Here is a 17,154-nt window from a genome sequence, read left to right on the forward strand (position 1 = left end):
TTTCCAGTATATGTGCATCAATTATGTTGTTTTTTTTTGTTTTTTTAAATCTAGAATATACCTTTTATCTGATGATAAGCAATGATCACCAGGGGCTATTTAAATGAAAGCTACGTATTTTCAAATGAGTTATGAGACGAAAGCTTTTATGAGATTTTATCATTTGGGTTTACAGCTGCTTTAAAAGTTTCATTCATTAGTTGTCATGATGCAAATCAACAGCCATTAAGGGCTAGGCTTAAAATAACTTCTTTATTTCCACTTGTGTGATGCACAGTAGATTTTGCTGGTAGTACGTTATTTTCAATTTCCAAAATACAAAGACATTACAAAGTACTTTGTGTCCTCTCTTCAGATGACAGCTCTTCTCAGAATGGAAATGGTGTGATCGCAAACAGCGAGCACCCGCTCCCTTTGCAGAGAAAGAAGCCGGGCCCCCGGACGGACTCACAGAGCCCCTCCGAGCAACATTCTGATGTGGATGTGGCCAAGATGGTCTCCATGATGCAAGACAGAGGAGCCAAAACCAATGCCAACCACGTCAATGGAGACCTACCTTTGTACTCCATGCCCAACAAAGTATCTCCTGTGTATTCCAAGCGGCCTTTTGTCCGTCCCAGAGAAGGTGAGACTTGGCTCAGGGCTTTTGGAAAGTTTCATCCTCATTATTTGTTCTAATGACCATTGTTACCAGAACAGTTTTTTAGGGAATTGGGAGTTTTAACCAAAACAGGAGTAGAGGGGAGGTCTTCCACTGAGGGCACATCTTTGTGATAATTATATTATTACTAGTGGACTTTCGAATAACGTTCTTACGAACATTTCCTATGTGAATTCTCAGCAAATTTTATGACTTGAAGAATGGCGTTTAAAAAGTTTTTTACTTTGACCATAAATTGTTGAAAAGCTTATGGGCGCCGCCCAAAGCAATCCCCCCACATGTCTCCGGGACTGACATTTAAGGTGGGTGCCCTTCAGAAGAAGAGCCAGTCCCAGCTCTGGTGTACACATGTAGGGAAAGCAGGAAGGAACGCACAGGAGGAACAGCCCGAGTGTATAGAGCAGCAGTCTCCAAACTGCAGCCTAGGGGCGGAATGCGGCCCTTTGGTTGCCTTTATCCGGCCCCTGGGGTATTGTCCCATCCACTGACGCCAACATTGGGGCACAATTCCTTCAATTGACACCAACAATGCGGCACAAATCCTTCCATTAATACCAACGATGGGCCACTATTCCTCCAACTGACACCAACAATGGGGCACTATTCCTTTTACCGGCACCAACAATGGGGCACTATTCCTTTTACCGGCACCAACAATGGGGCACTATTCCTTTCACCGGCACCAACAATGGGGCACTTCCTTTCACCGGCACCAACAATGGGGCACTATTCCTTTCACCGGCACCAACAATGGGGCACTATTCCTTTCACCGGCACCAACAATGGGGCACTATTCCTTTCACCGGCACCAACAATGGGGCACTATTCCTTTCACCGGCACCAACAATGGGGCACTATTCCTTTTACCGACACCAACAATGGGGCACAATTCCTTTCACCGACACCAACAAAAGGACACAATTACTCCTGCTGACACCAAAGATGGGGCAGAATTCCTTCCACACAAACGATGGGGCACTATTCCTCCACTGACACCAAAGATATGTCATTGCTTACTGCCACAGGACGCCAGGACATTTTATACTCCCACTGGCCCTAGTCCAGCCTCCCTAAAGTCTGAAGGACAGTAAACTGGCACCTTTGTTTAGAAATGTGAGACCCCTGGTATAAAGGAATCAAAGTGGCTAAAGCCCGGCTTTTTCCAGGCCACACCCCAACGCTTATGCTAGCCATACACTATACAAAAAATAGTTTGAACTAGTTTTTGAGTAACGAACACTTGGTCATGAGAGCAAACAATAGCGCCATCGTGCAATGACCAAATTTCAAACGATAATTTGTTCAATGGACATAAATGAATCAGTTGTTTTGCCACATATGGGCAAGTAAAAGTTTTAACCGGTAAGAAACACGTTAACCTTTCAGTTTATCATTTGTTCGGTAGAAGTTTTCCAACCGGTTCCTTCAATTTTTTTGCCCTTTTTTGTCTAGTATACGGGGACCATTAGTCATGGGGTTATGTGGGTGGGAGTGAAACACGTCAGCGACGTGGTCTGGGAGGAGCCAGCCTGAAGCCATTTTGATTCCTCTATACATTTGGGCTGTTTCTCCGGTGTGTGGATCTTCCATCTTGCTTTCTCTGTGAAAGTGTTTCAATACTTCGATTCCATTTTGGAGCGAATGGACCTTCCCACGCAAAAACCACATTCAGTGTTAAAAAAAAATTTGTTCGAGAAAAATTTTCAAATCGGATCCTTAGAATTTTCACATTACTGGGGTTGAAAAGGAAGGTCCATTTGATCCCTCTGACGATTAGAAAAATAGAATGAACTTTCTAAAAATGGAAAATTTCTAACAAAATTCTACTTGTGTATGGCCGGTTTAAGATGGTATTTCCTTCCATTTAGAGAGATTTCTTCTCACTTTCTGGGTCTGGGTTGGGTCTTCAGGACAGAGAGTCGAGGGATATCTCTGCAATAGGAGCCAGGTGGCAAAAAAAATGATTATCATAGGCCTACTCTATCCAAAACGAATGAAAAAAGTTTTGGGTATAAATGTACTTTAACCCTTTTGCTGCCAGAGCCGTTTTTGTTTTTTGCACAGTAAAATAGTAATTTTAGGCCTGAAGATTATTTAAACTGCCAAATGCCAAACGTTATAAATTTTCCTAAAGCGGAGACTGTGTAGAATCAAATTGCATTTGCATTGGAAACAGCAATAAACTTTGGTCCCCAAAACTGGGCAAATGTGAAGATTTAGAAGCTCCTACAGGCCATCAGTTTAGAGCAGGGGTCCTCAAACTTTCTAAACAAAGGACCACTTTACTGTTCTGTAGACTTAAGGGGGGGCTGCGTACTGTGGCCAGCAGGAGTAGAAAAGGTCCCGATGTCTCAGGAAGATGAACAATGCCCCATTTTTTTTTCTTTTTAGTGGGAGGAAATATGCCTTGTCAGTGGTGTCATTGTGCCCCATTGGTGGTGTCACTGGGAGAAATTGTGCCCAAATCCTTGGCGTCATTGGGAGGAATTTTGCCATATCGTTGGTGCCATTAGGAGGAATTGTCCCCCATCTTAGGTGTTAGTGGGGTGAATTATGCCCCATTGTTGGTATCGGTGTATGAAATAGTGCCCCAGGGGCCAGGTAAAAGCAAGCAAAGGGCCGTATTTAGAGATCTCTGAGTTAAAGTGTAACCAAAGGCAAAACTTTTTTTTTTTTTGATAGAGGGGAGAGGAATTGGAACCCCGCCATTTCTGCCCTCATTAGGGAGATTCACCCTCTGTTTGTCCTGTTTACCTTTATCAAAATTGAAAGTAATAGAAAATCCCAAATTTTGTGTTCACAGAAAATTAATAGAGGGGATATCTTCCAATGGGGACACTAGTTCTGGTGACCTGGGGGTCCCCAAGAGATTCCCTTAATTTGCAGGGATTTCCTCTCACTTCCTGTTTGGCTATGGGACAGGAAGTGAAGGGAAAGCTCTGCAAAGGGACACTGATGGCAAAAATAAAAATAGAGAGGGGTTATAACCCTTCGTTATAACATCCAAAAATGGAAAAATAAGTTTTGCCTATAGTTCTACTGTAACCATGAATTATCATACAGAATTATTGTCATTCCAGTATGTAACCTGTATAGCGCAATCAATATTTCCTGTCGCATCATGGCAGCATACACCTATGGGTTGTGGCTCCGCCCCCGCAACCTGATAGGACCGCGTAGCTATTAAAGTCTGAGAGAGCCCCTGCCCCAGCATTCTCCTTTTTTTCCTCACCTGTCAGGGACCGAAAACATGCATCCCTTACCTAAAACATTCGCCCCAGCCAGGTTCTAGCCTCTCCTGGGTGGAAGTCCTATCCTGTACAGCCTCTAAATGAGCTCAATGGAAGGAACCCCACTCTGATGGTCTCAGGGGTATGTTACAATACATTACAAACCTTAAACCGGTTTATGGATCGCAGCGGTCTCCAGCTCCTTTCTGTGCACCTGTGGGTAACTCCCCTCCTGTCTGTCTCCATAGCTCCAGCTTGTCAGGACATCCCACTTTCCAGCTTCCAAAATGGCGTCGGAGGCCTCAGAGCGCATCTGAGCATGCTCGAGCGTGACGTCATCACCCCGAGACGGCGGCAAGTTTAAAAATGCTGTAATGTCAGCATTTTCTTGTCTCTTCTCTCCTGAGCCTGTAAGGGGGAATTTTGACCGGATTTCTTTTGCTACTCTACCCAGCTGTTCTACCCTGTCTCTCTCTTGCTTTTTCCACGCCCAGGTAAGATCTATGATGGTTTTTTCTTTGCTTGTTTACTATCTGCTATCCCATGCATGCTAAGCCACCTATATAATTATAGGTTGATTCATCACCTTTCATGGAGACCGTTGCCCAGGTAGACCATCGCCAGCCTACTAGGTAAGAGGGGATGATGGGTAAGTATGAAGAGAAGGAAAAAGAGAGCCCTCACTAATGCTGTTTAAATTGAACAGCCCCACCAGGTCTTCCAGATCGTCACATTCAAGACGAGGGGAGCCTTCAAGAAGGAGCCGCTCAAGCCACAGGCAGAGTCGCTCAGAGCGCGGCAGAAGTCGCTCAAGTCGCAGAAGCCGCTCAAGTCGCAGGAGGAGCAGATCAAGTCACAGGAGAAGCCGATCAAGATCAAGGCATAGTCGCTCCCACCACAAAAAATCCCCTGCGCGCAGGAAATCTCCTGTCACCCAGCCTTCCCGTCCACCCGGGAACTCCTGCTGGATTTGCGGTGCTACAGCACTTCCAGACAAACTGGCCTGTCGCACATGCTTCATTGAGGCAACTAAGGACAGAGAAACAGAGGCAAGAGAACCAATTGATTCATCACCACAAGTCGCAGAGCCAGAAGCCAGCAGACCTATACAAAGTACCTCATCCACTGCCCCATCATCATCAAAGACGTCAGACCCTCTCTCTGACACTGATGATCTAGAGGCATCCACCGGCTTCGACTTCTCATTGATCGACCCATTCGTGAAGTCAGTAAAAGAGGCGATCGACTGGGTGGAAGAAAAAGAAACTCCTCAAAAAGTGAGGAAATACTTTCCAAATCTTAAAAAAGACCCAGAGAACTTCCCGTTCATTGAGGAACTTGAGGATCTAATTAAGGATGAGTGGCAAAAGCCAGAGAAAAAAACTGGCCTCAGCAACAGATTATCAAAACTCTATCCACTTAAAGAGCCTAACGTCAACCCACTAATATCTCCTCCAGTGGTCGACTCCTCCCTCATGCGCCTCGCCAGGCACGTAACACTTCCAATAGAGGATGCAGTCACATTCAAAGACGTCCTGGATAGAAAGATCGATCTGGATCTTAAGAGAACCTACCTTTCGGCAGGTGGCGCTTGCAGGCCAGCAATAGCATTGGCTGCCGTCGGTAAGGCTATCTCAAGCTGGTCCACAATGGCCGAGAAGCTGGTATCGGAAGGAATAGAGCAGGAGAAAGTTATCTCAGCACTCCAAGAACTTAGTCTTGCAGGCGACTTTGTCGCAGAAGCCTCTGTGGATATAATTAAAACCACTTCAAGAGCAATGTTAAGCTCAGTAATGGCCAGAAGGGCGCTCTGGTTAAAACCCTGGTCGGCAGATCCCTCCTCAAAATCCAATTGGTGCAAAATACCCTTTGATGGCGTAAACCTTTTTGGAGAAAAACTGGACGTGGCTATTTCTAAAGTCACGGGGGGAAAATCGGGACTCATCCCTTCAGATAGGAGGCCCAGGCAGCAGAGACCACCGGTTTCTAGAAGAAATCTGCCAGATAAATACAGAGAGGCAAGATCCTACAGGCCCGGAAAAGAGTATAGGAGGAACTGGAAGAATCCCCAGTCATCATTCCTCAAGCTCCAAAAGTCTAAGACCCCTGCGTCAGGGGAACAAAAGTCTTTTTGAAGGTGCGTCCGCCCAACCAGCTTTAGTGGGGGCCAGACTCATGAGTTTCAAGCAGGTCTGGGCGGATACAATAAAGGACCCATGGACGATAGACACTGTCCAGTTCGGCCACAAATGGAAATTCAAGACACGGGCTCCAAGAGACCAATTCTCTGTAACCAGACTACCTGCATCTCGGGAAAAAAGGATGCTACTGACAAAGTACGTCCAAGACCTGTTACAAAAGGAAGCCATAGTGGAAATTCCAATATCCCAAAGGTCAACGGGATTCTACTCCCCGTTGTTTCTGGTGAAGAAGAAATCGGGGGATCTACGCCCTGTCTTAGATCTAAAGAATCTCAATCGCTCAATCTTAGTCAAGACATTCAAAATGGAGAGCCTCCAGTCAATTCTTCGGGCCATGAATATCGGGGATTGGATGCTTTCCGTCGATTTACAAGACGCCTATCTGCACGTCCCCATTCACATCTCATTCCAAAAATTTCTCCGCTTTGCGGTAGGTCTACATCATTTTCAATTCCGAAGCCTCCCGTTCTGGATCTCCACCGCTCCAAGGACATTCACAAAAATCTTACTGCCAGTAATAGCCTTACTAAGAGAACAAGGATTGAGGGTCCATCATTACCTGGACGACATCCTTTTGCTAGCAGACAATCAGGATTCCCTTCTACTGCATCGATCCATTCTGATTACCACCCTACAAAACTTCGGCTGGATCATAAACTGGGGGAAAAGCAATCTGCAGCCCACTCAGAGAATGATATTCCTGGGGGCGGAACTAGACACCCGTCTCAATACGGTGGAACTTCCGCAGGAAAAAATTCCCAGCCTCATTCAGAAGGCAAGAAAGTTATTAGCCTCTACCACACTACCAGCCCGGGAGTACCTCAGCATACTGGGGTCATTCTCAGCAACCATCCCAATGGTACAATGGGCCCAATGGAACACCAGACCTCTGCAAGCATCATTGTTAAAACAATGGAACGGGGTATCATTGTCTCAGCCGATCATAGTCCAGAAAGAAATAAAACAATCACTCTGGTGGTGGACCAGATTGAACAATCTGAAGAGATGCAGGCATATAGTCCCTCTTCCTCAGGAAATAATCACTTCAGACGCCAGCCTGAAGGGCTGGGGGGCACACTACCGCCATCACGCAGTCCAGGGCCTTTGGACATTCAGAACACAGAACGTGGTTTCAAATATATTGGAGATGAAAGCAGCTTTCCAAGCTCTGTTAGCCTTCAGCCCCCTCCTCAGGGGGAAAGAGGTCCTGCTAAAATTGGACAACAGAGTGGCAGTTGCCTATATCAACAGGCAGGGGGGCACCAGGAGTCGCTCCATGATGCGGGAAGTCCATCCAGTCTTCGAGTGGGCACAGCTGAACCTGTCGGGATTAACGGCAGCGTATGTCCCAGGAGTCCAAAATCAACTAGCCGACTCTCTAAGTCGGACCTTTGTATCAAACAACGAGTGGGCCTTAAGTCACCAAGCCTTTACCCTCATAACCCAGACCTGGGGGATACCGGATATAGACCTGGCGGCAACACCGGTCAACACGAAATGCCAGAGATATCTAGCCAGAATTCCTTTCCCATTCTGCAGAAGGCACGGATTGCCTACAACACGACTGGAACTTCCGTTTGGGGTACATATTTCCGCCAACACCACTCATTCCGAGATTCTTACTCAGACTCAAGAGGTCGAAAGCCACAGTGCTAGCAGTCCTCCCATTTTGGCCGAGACGACCATGGTTTACGACGCTCCTCCAATTGAGCACAGCAGAACCACTGACACTCCCAATGACAGCGGATATACTATCGCAGGGGCAACTCCTTCACCCATTTCCAGAGAGGCTGCATCTAACAGCATGGAGATTGAAAGGACTAGGTTCTTAGTCCAAGGTTGCTCCCAGAAAGTGATAGACACTCTCCTCCAGGCCAGAAAATCCACGACCAATAAAACCTATAAAAGGGTCTGGGAGAGTTTTCTCTTAGTCGCACAACAGCAATCCTGGAACCCGGCATCTCCATCAGTTCCTCAGATCCTCGAGTTTCTCCAGTTAGGTCTAGATAAAGGTCTTAGGTCTAGTACCCTGAAGGTACATGTATCAGCCCTATCCGCTATGACAGGAGTGAAATGGGCTCAAGAACCTCTCATCATCCAATTTCAGAAGGCTTGCCTAAAGCTGAGACCACCTAGGAAACCTTCCTTCCCGACATGGGATCTTTCAGTAGTGTTGGAAGCCTTATCCCATGAGCCTTTTTTCCGTTAGAGAATGTTTCCCTGTGGGACCTAACTCTCAAAGTCACTTTCCTAATAGCAATTACATCAGCTAAAAGGGTATCGGAAATTCAGGCCTTACAGGCTAAGGAACCATACTTGATGTTCTATCCAGACAAAGTAGTCTTAAAACCATCGGATCGCTTCATCCCGAAAGTGTCATCATCTTTCCACTTTAACCAAGAACTATGTCTCCCCACCCTATCCATAGAACAGGGTGATCCACATCCGCTTGACATAAAGTCGAATATCCAGGCCTACCTCCTGGCAACCAGCAATTTAAGGAAGACAGAGGACCTACTGGTCATTCCTCATGGGTTTAGAAGAGGACAAGCAGCAACCTCTCGCACCATCGCAGCATGGTTGGTGAAGATCATTAAGAGAGCTTACGCATCTAACAATGCACGAGTACCTGAGGGCTTAAGGGCACACTCCACAAGGGCAATGGCGACCTCCTGGGCGGCCTACTGCAGGGTATCAGCCGAAACCATCTGCAAAGCAGCCACTTGGTCTTCGAAAACCACTTTTATCTCTCATTATAAAGTGGACTCCGCTAGATTGTCCACGGTAGAATTTGGGAGAGCAATTATTCAGGCTAACTCCTCAATACCTTCTAAATAAAAAAACTTATCTTTTGCTCATACCCACCCAGTTTGCGAGTTATTCCCCATAGGTGTATGCTGCCATGATGCGACAGGAAAACGGAAAATTGTATACTCACCTTTCCGTAATTTTCCTTTCCTGTCGCATCTCATGGCAGCATACAAATGCCCACCCATCTGAGGTGAGGTATATATACACGGAGAATGCTGGGGCAGGGGCTCTCTCAGACTTTAATAGCTACGCGGTCCTATCAGGTTGCGGGGGCGGAGCCACAACCCATAGGTGTATGCTGCCATGAGATGCGACAGGAAAGGAAAATTACGGAAAGGTGAGTATACAATTTTCCGTTTTTCACACATTGGCACCCCCGATTGTGCATTTATGTGCATGTATGGGGGGACCTCAGGGTTATTTTTTAAGTGCTTGGATGTACCTTTTTCCTTTTTTTTTTTTTTTTTTTTTTTTTTTTTTTTTTTTTTTACACTTTTTTTTTTCACTCAACTTTATTGCTCTCACATTGTGGACCAATAGCCCCTTTTGTGATTGCATATTTTGGCCTCATTCACTCTTTCCTCCCTTGCATGTTAGTCTATGTGTCCATGTACACATAAGCTTTTGCAGGAGTTTAGAGGCAGAAAATAAAAAACATTGCTTGTGCGTTCAAGAGGAGCTTTTTGGCAGAAAAAATTGCCTGACACCCCTAAATGTGGTTAAACTTGTTAAAATGCATCTAAACGCACCTAAGCACTGGCTACATTTTAGTGCTTTTTTCATTTCAATGGGCGGAATAAATAAAGATTTTGGCAAGTGAAATAAACACCAACTTGACGTGCCTAATTGCGTTAGCAAAATCGTGGCTTATGCCGCGTACACACGATCGGAAATTCCACCAGCAAAACTCCGATGAGAGCTTTTTGTTGGAAAATGCGACCGTGTGTATGCTCCATGGGTCTTTTGCTGGCAGAATTCCAGCCAGCAAAAGATTGAGAGCATGTTCTCTATTTTTCGGTCGGGAAAAGTTCCTATCTGAAAATGCAATCGTCTGTACAAATTCCGACCCGCAAAATTCCTATGCATGCTCGGAAACAATTCGACGCATGCTTGGAAGTATTGAACTTCATTTTCTCGGCTCATCATAGTGTTGTACGTCACCGCGTTCTTCACGGTCGAAAGTTCAGAGAACTTTTGTGTGACCGTGTGTGTGCAAGGCAAGCTTGAGTGGAATTCCGTTGGAAAAAAAACATCCAAGTTTTTTCCGACTGAAAATCTGCTCGTGTGTACGGAGCATTAGGCACATTTTTGAAGCTGCTTTTCTCCTGCCAGAAGAAAAGCGTTTATAAAAGCCCCAGTGTGCATGAAACCTTATAGTGACAGGTTCTCTTTAGAGAGACATCAGGGATCCATTTAGACCCCTGATATCTCCCCTACACTCCACTGAATCTAATGAAGCACAGATCATGCTCCATTAGTGGCCAGGAAGAGTGACAGCCAAAACCAAAAGTGATGTCCTACACCTCACTTCTGTGTTCTTACCAGCTTCAGGGAAGATCAGCGAGTGGTTGTTCCCTGGTCTCCCTCCTCTATACCCAGCAACACCCACCATATGGGTATCAGGCCCCGTGGGTGGGGGTAGTCATGTTTCAGGGGTCCATGGAAGAGATACAGTAGATATGCAGTGGCCAGATCCTTTCAAAGTGGGGTGCGCACCCCCTGCTACTGCCAAATGTATGAAATAGATTGTGGCAGTAAAAGGGTTAATTGTACTGAAATGAGGGGTCCTTGTCCAAGCACTGCTGTCGGGGACCATTTTATTTAAATGGAATAGCTAATGCACTAAAACATGCAGTGAAAAGAGAAGATGCGTGCACCAGTTTTGGTAGAGCAGGTGCATTGGGATGCCATTCAAAATGAATTACACCACAGTACACCAATACACGTAATGTTCCTTGCCGCTCATAACATTCTCAGAATTCCCCAACACAAACATTCAGAGACATCACTACTTTTTTTTATCTGGCTCTTCGATGTCTGGCTTTCACATGCTATGATTTACTGCTCTTTACCGTTGGTCAGAATGCGTCTGATAGCTGTATTCCCCATCATAACTCAGTGCCTTGAAAAAGTATTTATACCCCTTGAAATTTTCCACATTTTGTCATGTTACAACCAAAAACTTAAATGGATTTTATGTGATAGACCAACACAAAGAGTCGCATAATTAAGTGGGACTAAAATGATAAATGGTTTTCAAAACTTTTTACAAATATGTGAAAAGTGTGGTGTGCAATTGTACTCAGCCCCCCTGAGTCAATACTTTGTAAAACCTTTAACTGCAATTACAGCTGCAAGTCTTTTTGGGGATGTCTCTACCAGCTTTGCACATCTAGAGAGTGACATTTTTGCCCATTCTTCTTTGCAAAATATCTCAAGCTCTGTCAGATTGGATGAGCGTCTGTGAACAGCAATTTTCAAGTCTTGCCAAAGATTCTCAAGTGGATTTAGGTCTGGGCTTTGAGTGGGCCATTCTAACACATAATGCTTTGATCTAAACCATTCCATTGTAGCTCTGGCTGTATGTTTAGGGTTGTTGTCCTGCTGGAAGGTGAACCTCCGTCCCAGCCTCAAGTCTTTTGCAGACTCTAAAAGGTTTTCTTCTAAGATTGCCCTGTATTTGGCTCCATCCATCTTCCCATCAACTCTGATCAGCTTTCCCGTCCCTGCTGAAGAAAATCATCCCCGCTACATGATGCTGCCACCAGGTTTCACAGTGGGGATGGTGTGTTCAGGGTGATGTGCAGTGTTATTTTTCCGCCACACATGGCGTTTTGCTTTTAGACCAATTTTTGTCTCATCTGACCAGAGCACCTTCTTCCACATGTTTGCTGTGTCCCCCACATGGATTCTCGCAAATTGCAAATGGGACTTATGGCTTTCTTTCAACAATAGTTTTCTTCTTTCCACTCTTCCATAAAGGCCAGATTTGTGGAGAGCACGACTAATAGCTGTCCTGTGGACAGATTCTCCCACCTGAGCTGTGGACCTCTGCAGCTCTTCCAGAGTTACCATGGGCCTCTTGGCTGCTTTTCTAATGCTCTCCTTGCCCGGCCTGTCAGTTTAGGTGGACGGCCATGTCTAGGTAGGTTTGCAGTTGTACCATACTCTTTCCATTTTCCGATGATGGATTGAACAGTGCTCCGTGAGATGTTCAAAGCTTGGGATATTTTTTTTACAACCTAACCCTGCTTTAAACTTCTCCACAACTTTATCTCTGACCGGTCTGGTGTGTTCCTTGGCTTTCATGATGCTGTTTGTTCACTAAGGTTCTCTACCAAACCTCTGAGAGCTTCACAGAACAGCTGTATTTATACTGAGATTAATTTGCACACAGGTGGACTCTATTTACTAATTAGGTGACTTCTGAAGGCAATTGGTTCCACTAGATTTTAGTTAGGGGTATCAGAGTAAAGGGACTGAATACACACCACACTTTTCACATATATACCTGTATTTGTAAAAATAATTTGAAAACCATTTATCATTTTTCCTTTCACTTCACAATTATGTGGAACTTTGTTTTTGGTTGTAGCATGAAAAAACTGGAAAATTTCAAGGGGTATGAATACTTTGCTGATAAAAGGTTGCCATACAACGGCTGCTCACAGAACAATTTTGTTTTTCATTATTTAATTTCATTTGCCAATTTTTTTTTTTACGTCTCCTTTTCTCCATTCTTCCAGGTGACTGTGACAATATCAGTAAAGTGCGTTCTCCAGGAGAGAGGCCAGTGATCTCCCGCCCACCCGTAAGGCCACCGGACCCTCCCAGCAGAGCAGCCTTAACCCCAAAAGCGGACGCCAGCTTGGGTGGAAAGGAAGACCTCAATGAATCAGTGTAAGGAAAGACCAGCGACAGCTGGCTGTTTAAAGGATGTCAGTTAAATGTTTATTTCAGCAAAGCATCTGCTACCATCTGCCAGCAAAAAAAAGAATTCCTAAAGTAGCTGTAAACCCAACTGGATGACATTTAGTTTGCTAAAGTACTGTGTATCCTAAACGATTGCCGTTTTTTAATTAAATACTGTTTTCACCCCCTTTTTTCATCTTTTACACCTCAGTGCTGCTCACCTCCTGCAACCTCTTTGCATCCACTTTCTGTCTATAAACAAATTCATTTGGATGCAAGCACTTTATTTATAAACTTATCTATTTATGAGGTTATATTTATATATACAGTATATTCATTTGGATATCATCTATCATTATAATTATACACAATTTATATAGTGCCAACAGTTTGCGCAGCGCTTTATAATGTAGAGGGGGGACATTACAATACAAAAGGGACAGGAAGGTCCTGCTCATGGACCTTACATTCTAAAGGTTGGGGGGAGGTGGTACAAAAGGTAATAGCTGTGGAGAATTATGTGATGGGGTGGCTCGAGTATAGTTCTTAGGTGGGTGTGGGATAGGCTTCCCTGAATAAATATGTTTTCAGGGATCTCCAAAGGTGAACAGGTTAGGGGCTGATCGTACATACCGGGGCAAGGGGTTCCAGAGGTTGGGAGAGGCTCTAGTGAAGTCCTGGAAGCGAGTATGGGAGAAGGTAATAAGGGAGCTAGAGAGCAGGAGGTCTTGAGAGGAGCGGAGGGAACGATTTGGGCGATACCTGCAGATGAGGTTGGTGATGTAGCTGGGGGCGATTTTGCTGGATGGCCTTGCATGTTGTGGTTAGTATAGTGGAAGCCAGTGAAGGGTTTGGCGGAGAGGAGCAGCAGTCACGGATCAGTTAGTGAGGTGTATGAGGCTAGCAGCAGCATTCATAATAGACTGAAGGTGGGTAGCCTGTGTAATGGTAGGCCATTAAGAGAAGAGTTGCAGTAGTCGAGGCGGGAAATAATCAAGGAGTGAATAGGTTGCTTTGTGGTGTCGTTGGTCAGGAAGGGTCGAATTCTGGAGATGTTACGGAGGTTAAGGCGACCATATAAAAGGCTCAGTTTTAGAAAGTGGTGTGACATCCATACTGATGTCATTCAGTAAGTTTGTGATCCGTGAGGAGATCGAGGGGGTGAGTTGAGGAGTGGAGAGATAGCTCTGAGTGTCTTCAGCATAGAGGTGGTAGTGGAAACTTTGGGAGGTTATCAACTGTCCCAGGGAAAAGGTATAGAGAGAGAATAGGAGGGGCCCAAGGACGGAGCCTTGGGGTACCCCAACAGGAAGAGGAGTGGAGGAGATGGAGTTGTAAGTGACACTGAAAGTGCGCTGAGATAGGTAGAAAGAGAACCAGGATAAAGCAGAACCACGGAGGCTAAGGTAGCAGAGTTTGCTGAGGAGCAGCAGGTGGTCAACTGTGTCGAAGGCAGCAGAGGTCCAGTCTATATACTTTTTTTTTTTTTTTTTTTTTTTATATGATCACAATTCTATATGTATATTGAATGTATTTTTCATATTATATTTTTAGATTTATTTTTTATAGAATTTTTATACTAGAAGTGTAACTAAAGGCAAAACTTTTTTATTTTTTTTTTGGATGGATTGGAGATGGATTAGAATACCTTTCAGTTTTTATTGCTGTCTGTACCTCCGTTAGGGAGCTTCACCCTCTCCATTTGTCCTGTTTTGCCATTATCATTGAAAGTAAAAGAAAATCCCAAATTTTGGGTTGTCCCCAGAAAAGTATTAGAGAGGAAATCTTCAAATGGGGATACTAGTTCTGGTGACCTGGGGCTCTAAGGAAATCCCTTAATTTCTGTTTAGCTATGGGACAAGAAGTGAAGGGAAGTGTCTGCAATGGGACACGGCGCAAAAAAAATCTGACGGGTTATAAATCCTCCCTTACTCTATCCAAAATGAGAAGAAAAATTGAAAATTGTATTAAATACTTACCGTAATTTTCCTTTCCTGATGCCAATCAATGGCAGCATACTAGTGATAGGCTCCGCCTTTCTTCCACTCCCTCAGGACCAATGAATAGCATAAATAAAAGCTTAGGCCCCGCCCCATTCTTCGTAATTGGCTAGATACCGAAAAACGCATAAGGGTGGGTCCATGTGCTGCCATGGATTGGCGTCAGGAAAGGAAAATTACGGTAAGTATTTGATACAATTTTCCGTTTTCCCGACGCCACCATGGCAGCATAATAGTGAAGCATAACTAGCTAACAGGGTGGGTTCTACTTAACCAATTTTTTAAAATTAAAATGGGACACATGACTGAACAGTCATTCCTCCGGAGCCCACTGATGACAAGGCACCCATATCTACTCTGTGAAGGTTGAAAAGGTATGCTGGGAAGATCATGAAACTTTTTTCTGTAGATTGATTCCATAGATGCTTTAAACTGGGCTGCCTATGAGGCCGCAACCATTCTGGAAGAGTGTGCATCATGCCACTGAAGGAGGCTCAAGACCCATTGCCCATCTGCACAACCAAGCCTGCTAGAGTCCAGGAGATGTAATCTCTCTTGCCTGATGAATTCCAGCTGGAACAATGAAAGACTTATCATATGAACTGAAAAGAGCAACAGCCTTCTGTTGGAAGTTTTTGCGCTAGATACTGCTTAGTAAGCGATGTCTTAAACTGAACACTGCTCTATTGGAGTAAACGGTCGGACTGATATAAACACCAGCAACATCGATAGACTTTACTGTGAAATATTCTCTTTCGAGGTTGACAAATCCTCATGACTGTCTCCAAAATTTGTGCAAACTAAAGGACCTTCGGCCAATTTAAACCTGGTTATCGCCTACACCTGCAACCTCAAAAGAGTAGAGGGTAAGGCTCATGTCTAATCTGGCCTACAAGAAGTCCAGAACAGCTGCTACCTCAGGCGCAGTAGGATCAATATCTTGCCATGCCAAAAAGAAAAAGGCAAACTTGTTCCAGATCTTGGCATAAAAGTTGCTAGTAGAGTACCTTTTCACACTCCACAAAGTAGATCTCACTCTGGAGCCATGCTTGCATCTCCGGTCTGCATATGTGCGAAGGGGAATTGGCTTCTGTATTCTGAAGTGAACCAAGACTCCCGTGGTCAGAATGCAAGAGTGGTTGTGACTACCATGTTCATTCTTGACAGCGTTAAGAGGAATTTCATTACCAGAGAAATTGGGGGGAATGTATATACTGTAGGCTTGATTGCAGTTTCATGAAGAAAATCAGCCTCAGTCCTCTCTGCCTTGAGATGCAGAAACAGAGTCAGACATCTTCTTAAGTTGGTAATTGCTGTGAAAAGCAAAGAAGTCTGTCTGTGGCAGGCCACCTGTGGACCAGCTTCCCACTCGTGCTCTGGCAAGTTTGCATGATGGACAATCTGTCCGTGTATTCAAGTCCCTCCTAGGAGGTAAACTGCTTTCGGAATTTGCTGGTGAACTTTCGACCCAGACGTTATGGGTTTTATGTCTCTCAATAGCATATTGCCGCAAGTTCCTCCCTGGAGCCGAATATACGCAATTACTGTCCTGTTGCTCAACCGCAAGATGACTGATCTTCCCTTGATTCTGTGTAGCAAGGCCAAAGAGTTTAACAAAAGGCTGTTCGAACTTCCAGCGCTTTCGAGACTACCCTCCTTGACTTGGAATCTCTGCTTGCCCTGACCGACAGTCCCTCGCAATGCACCTTCTAGGCTGTCTTGCCGATATGATTCATAACGATGATCCAGTCCAACAGTTCCTGACATCCTCAAGGTCTTTCCACTATACATATTGTGTGACACTGTTAATAACTGTGCCAGATCCGGTTTCCTCCATTGTAGTTGAAACTGGCCCAGGTGCCCATGCACCCAAGGAATCATCGGTATGTATGACAACATTGCGCCCAGAAGGCTGAGACACTGAGAAGTCGTCCAAGAAGTAGAGGTATCTGTCCTCGGAAATTCTCTTCCTGATCGTCACCACCCTTCTCTGATGGAAGCAAAACCGAGGAACTAGTAGAGCCCCCCGCAGGCACTTTAACTGTTGGATTGCAAAAAGTTGGCTTTTCTTCCCCTTTTTCTTATTTTTTTTTTTTTTTTAAAGCTGATAACTCAGTCATATCTCTGGGGGGTATATATGAGGACCTGTTGATGTGGCAGCAATTGTTCCAGTCCCCTGGATAGAAGAGGAATGATGCCGGCGAACCTGGAGACCCTGTTCTCTGAGTGGAACTGACACGGCACTGAGACCTTTGCGAACATTCTAAAAGGTAAGCTGATAAAGTGGAGATGCGTCTAACTGATCGCCAAACTTAATTTCCCTTTCATTCATCGACTGA

General features: G+C 44.9%; 1 protein-coding gene across 3 annotated transcripts in view; it reads left to right on the plus strand.

The window, feature by feature from the left end:
• Positions 1-17,154, plus strand: part of OPHN1 (oligophrenin 1) — a 231,127-nt gene that overhangs the window by 178,765 nt on the left and 35,208 nt on the right. For all 3 annotated transcript variants that reach the window (XM_073600214.1, XM_073600213.1, XM_073600212.1), the window contains 2 exons: positions 356-625; positions 12,650-12,803. In XM_073600214.1, the coding sequence (XP_073456315.1) occupies positions 356-625; positions 12,650-12,803 (424 nt within the window). The remainder of the gene's footprint in view (positions 1-355; positions 626-12,649; positions 12,804-17,154) is intronic.

Source organism: Aquarana catesbeiana, linkage group LG09 (genome assembly GCF_042186555.1).
Source record: "Aquarana catesbeiana isolate 2022-GZ linkage group LG09, ASM4218655v1, whole genome shotgun sequence".
NCBI classification, from domain to species: Eukaryota; Metazoa; Chordata; class Amphibia; order Anura; family Ranidae; genus Aquarana; species Aquarana catesbeiana.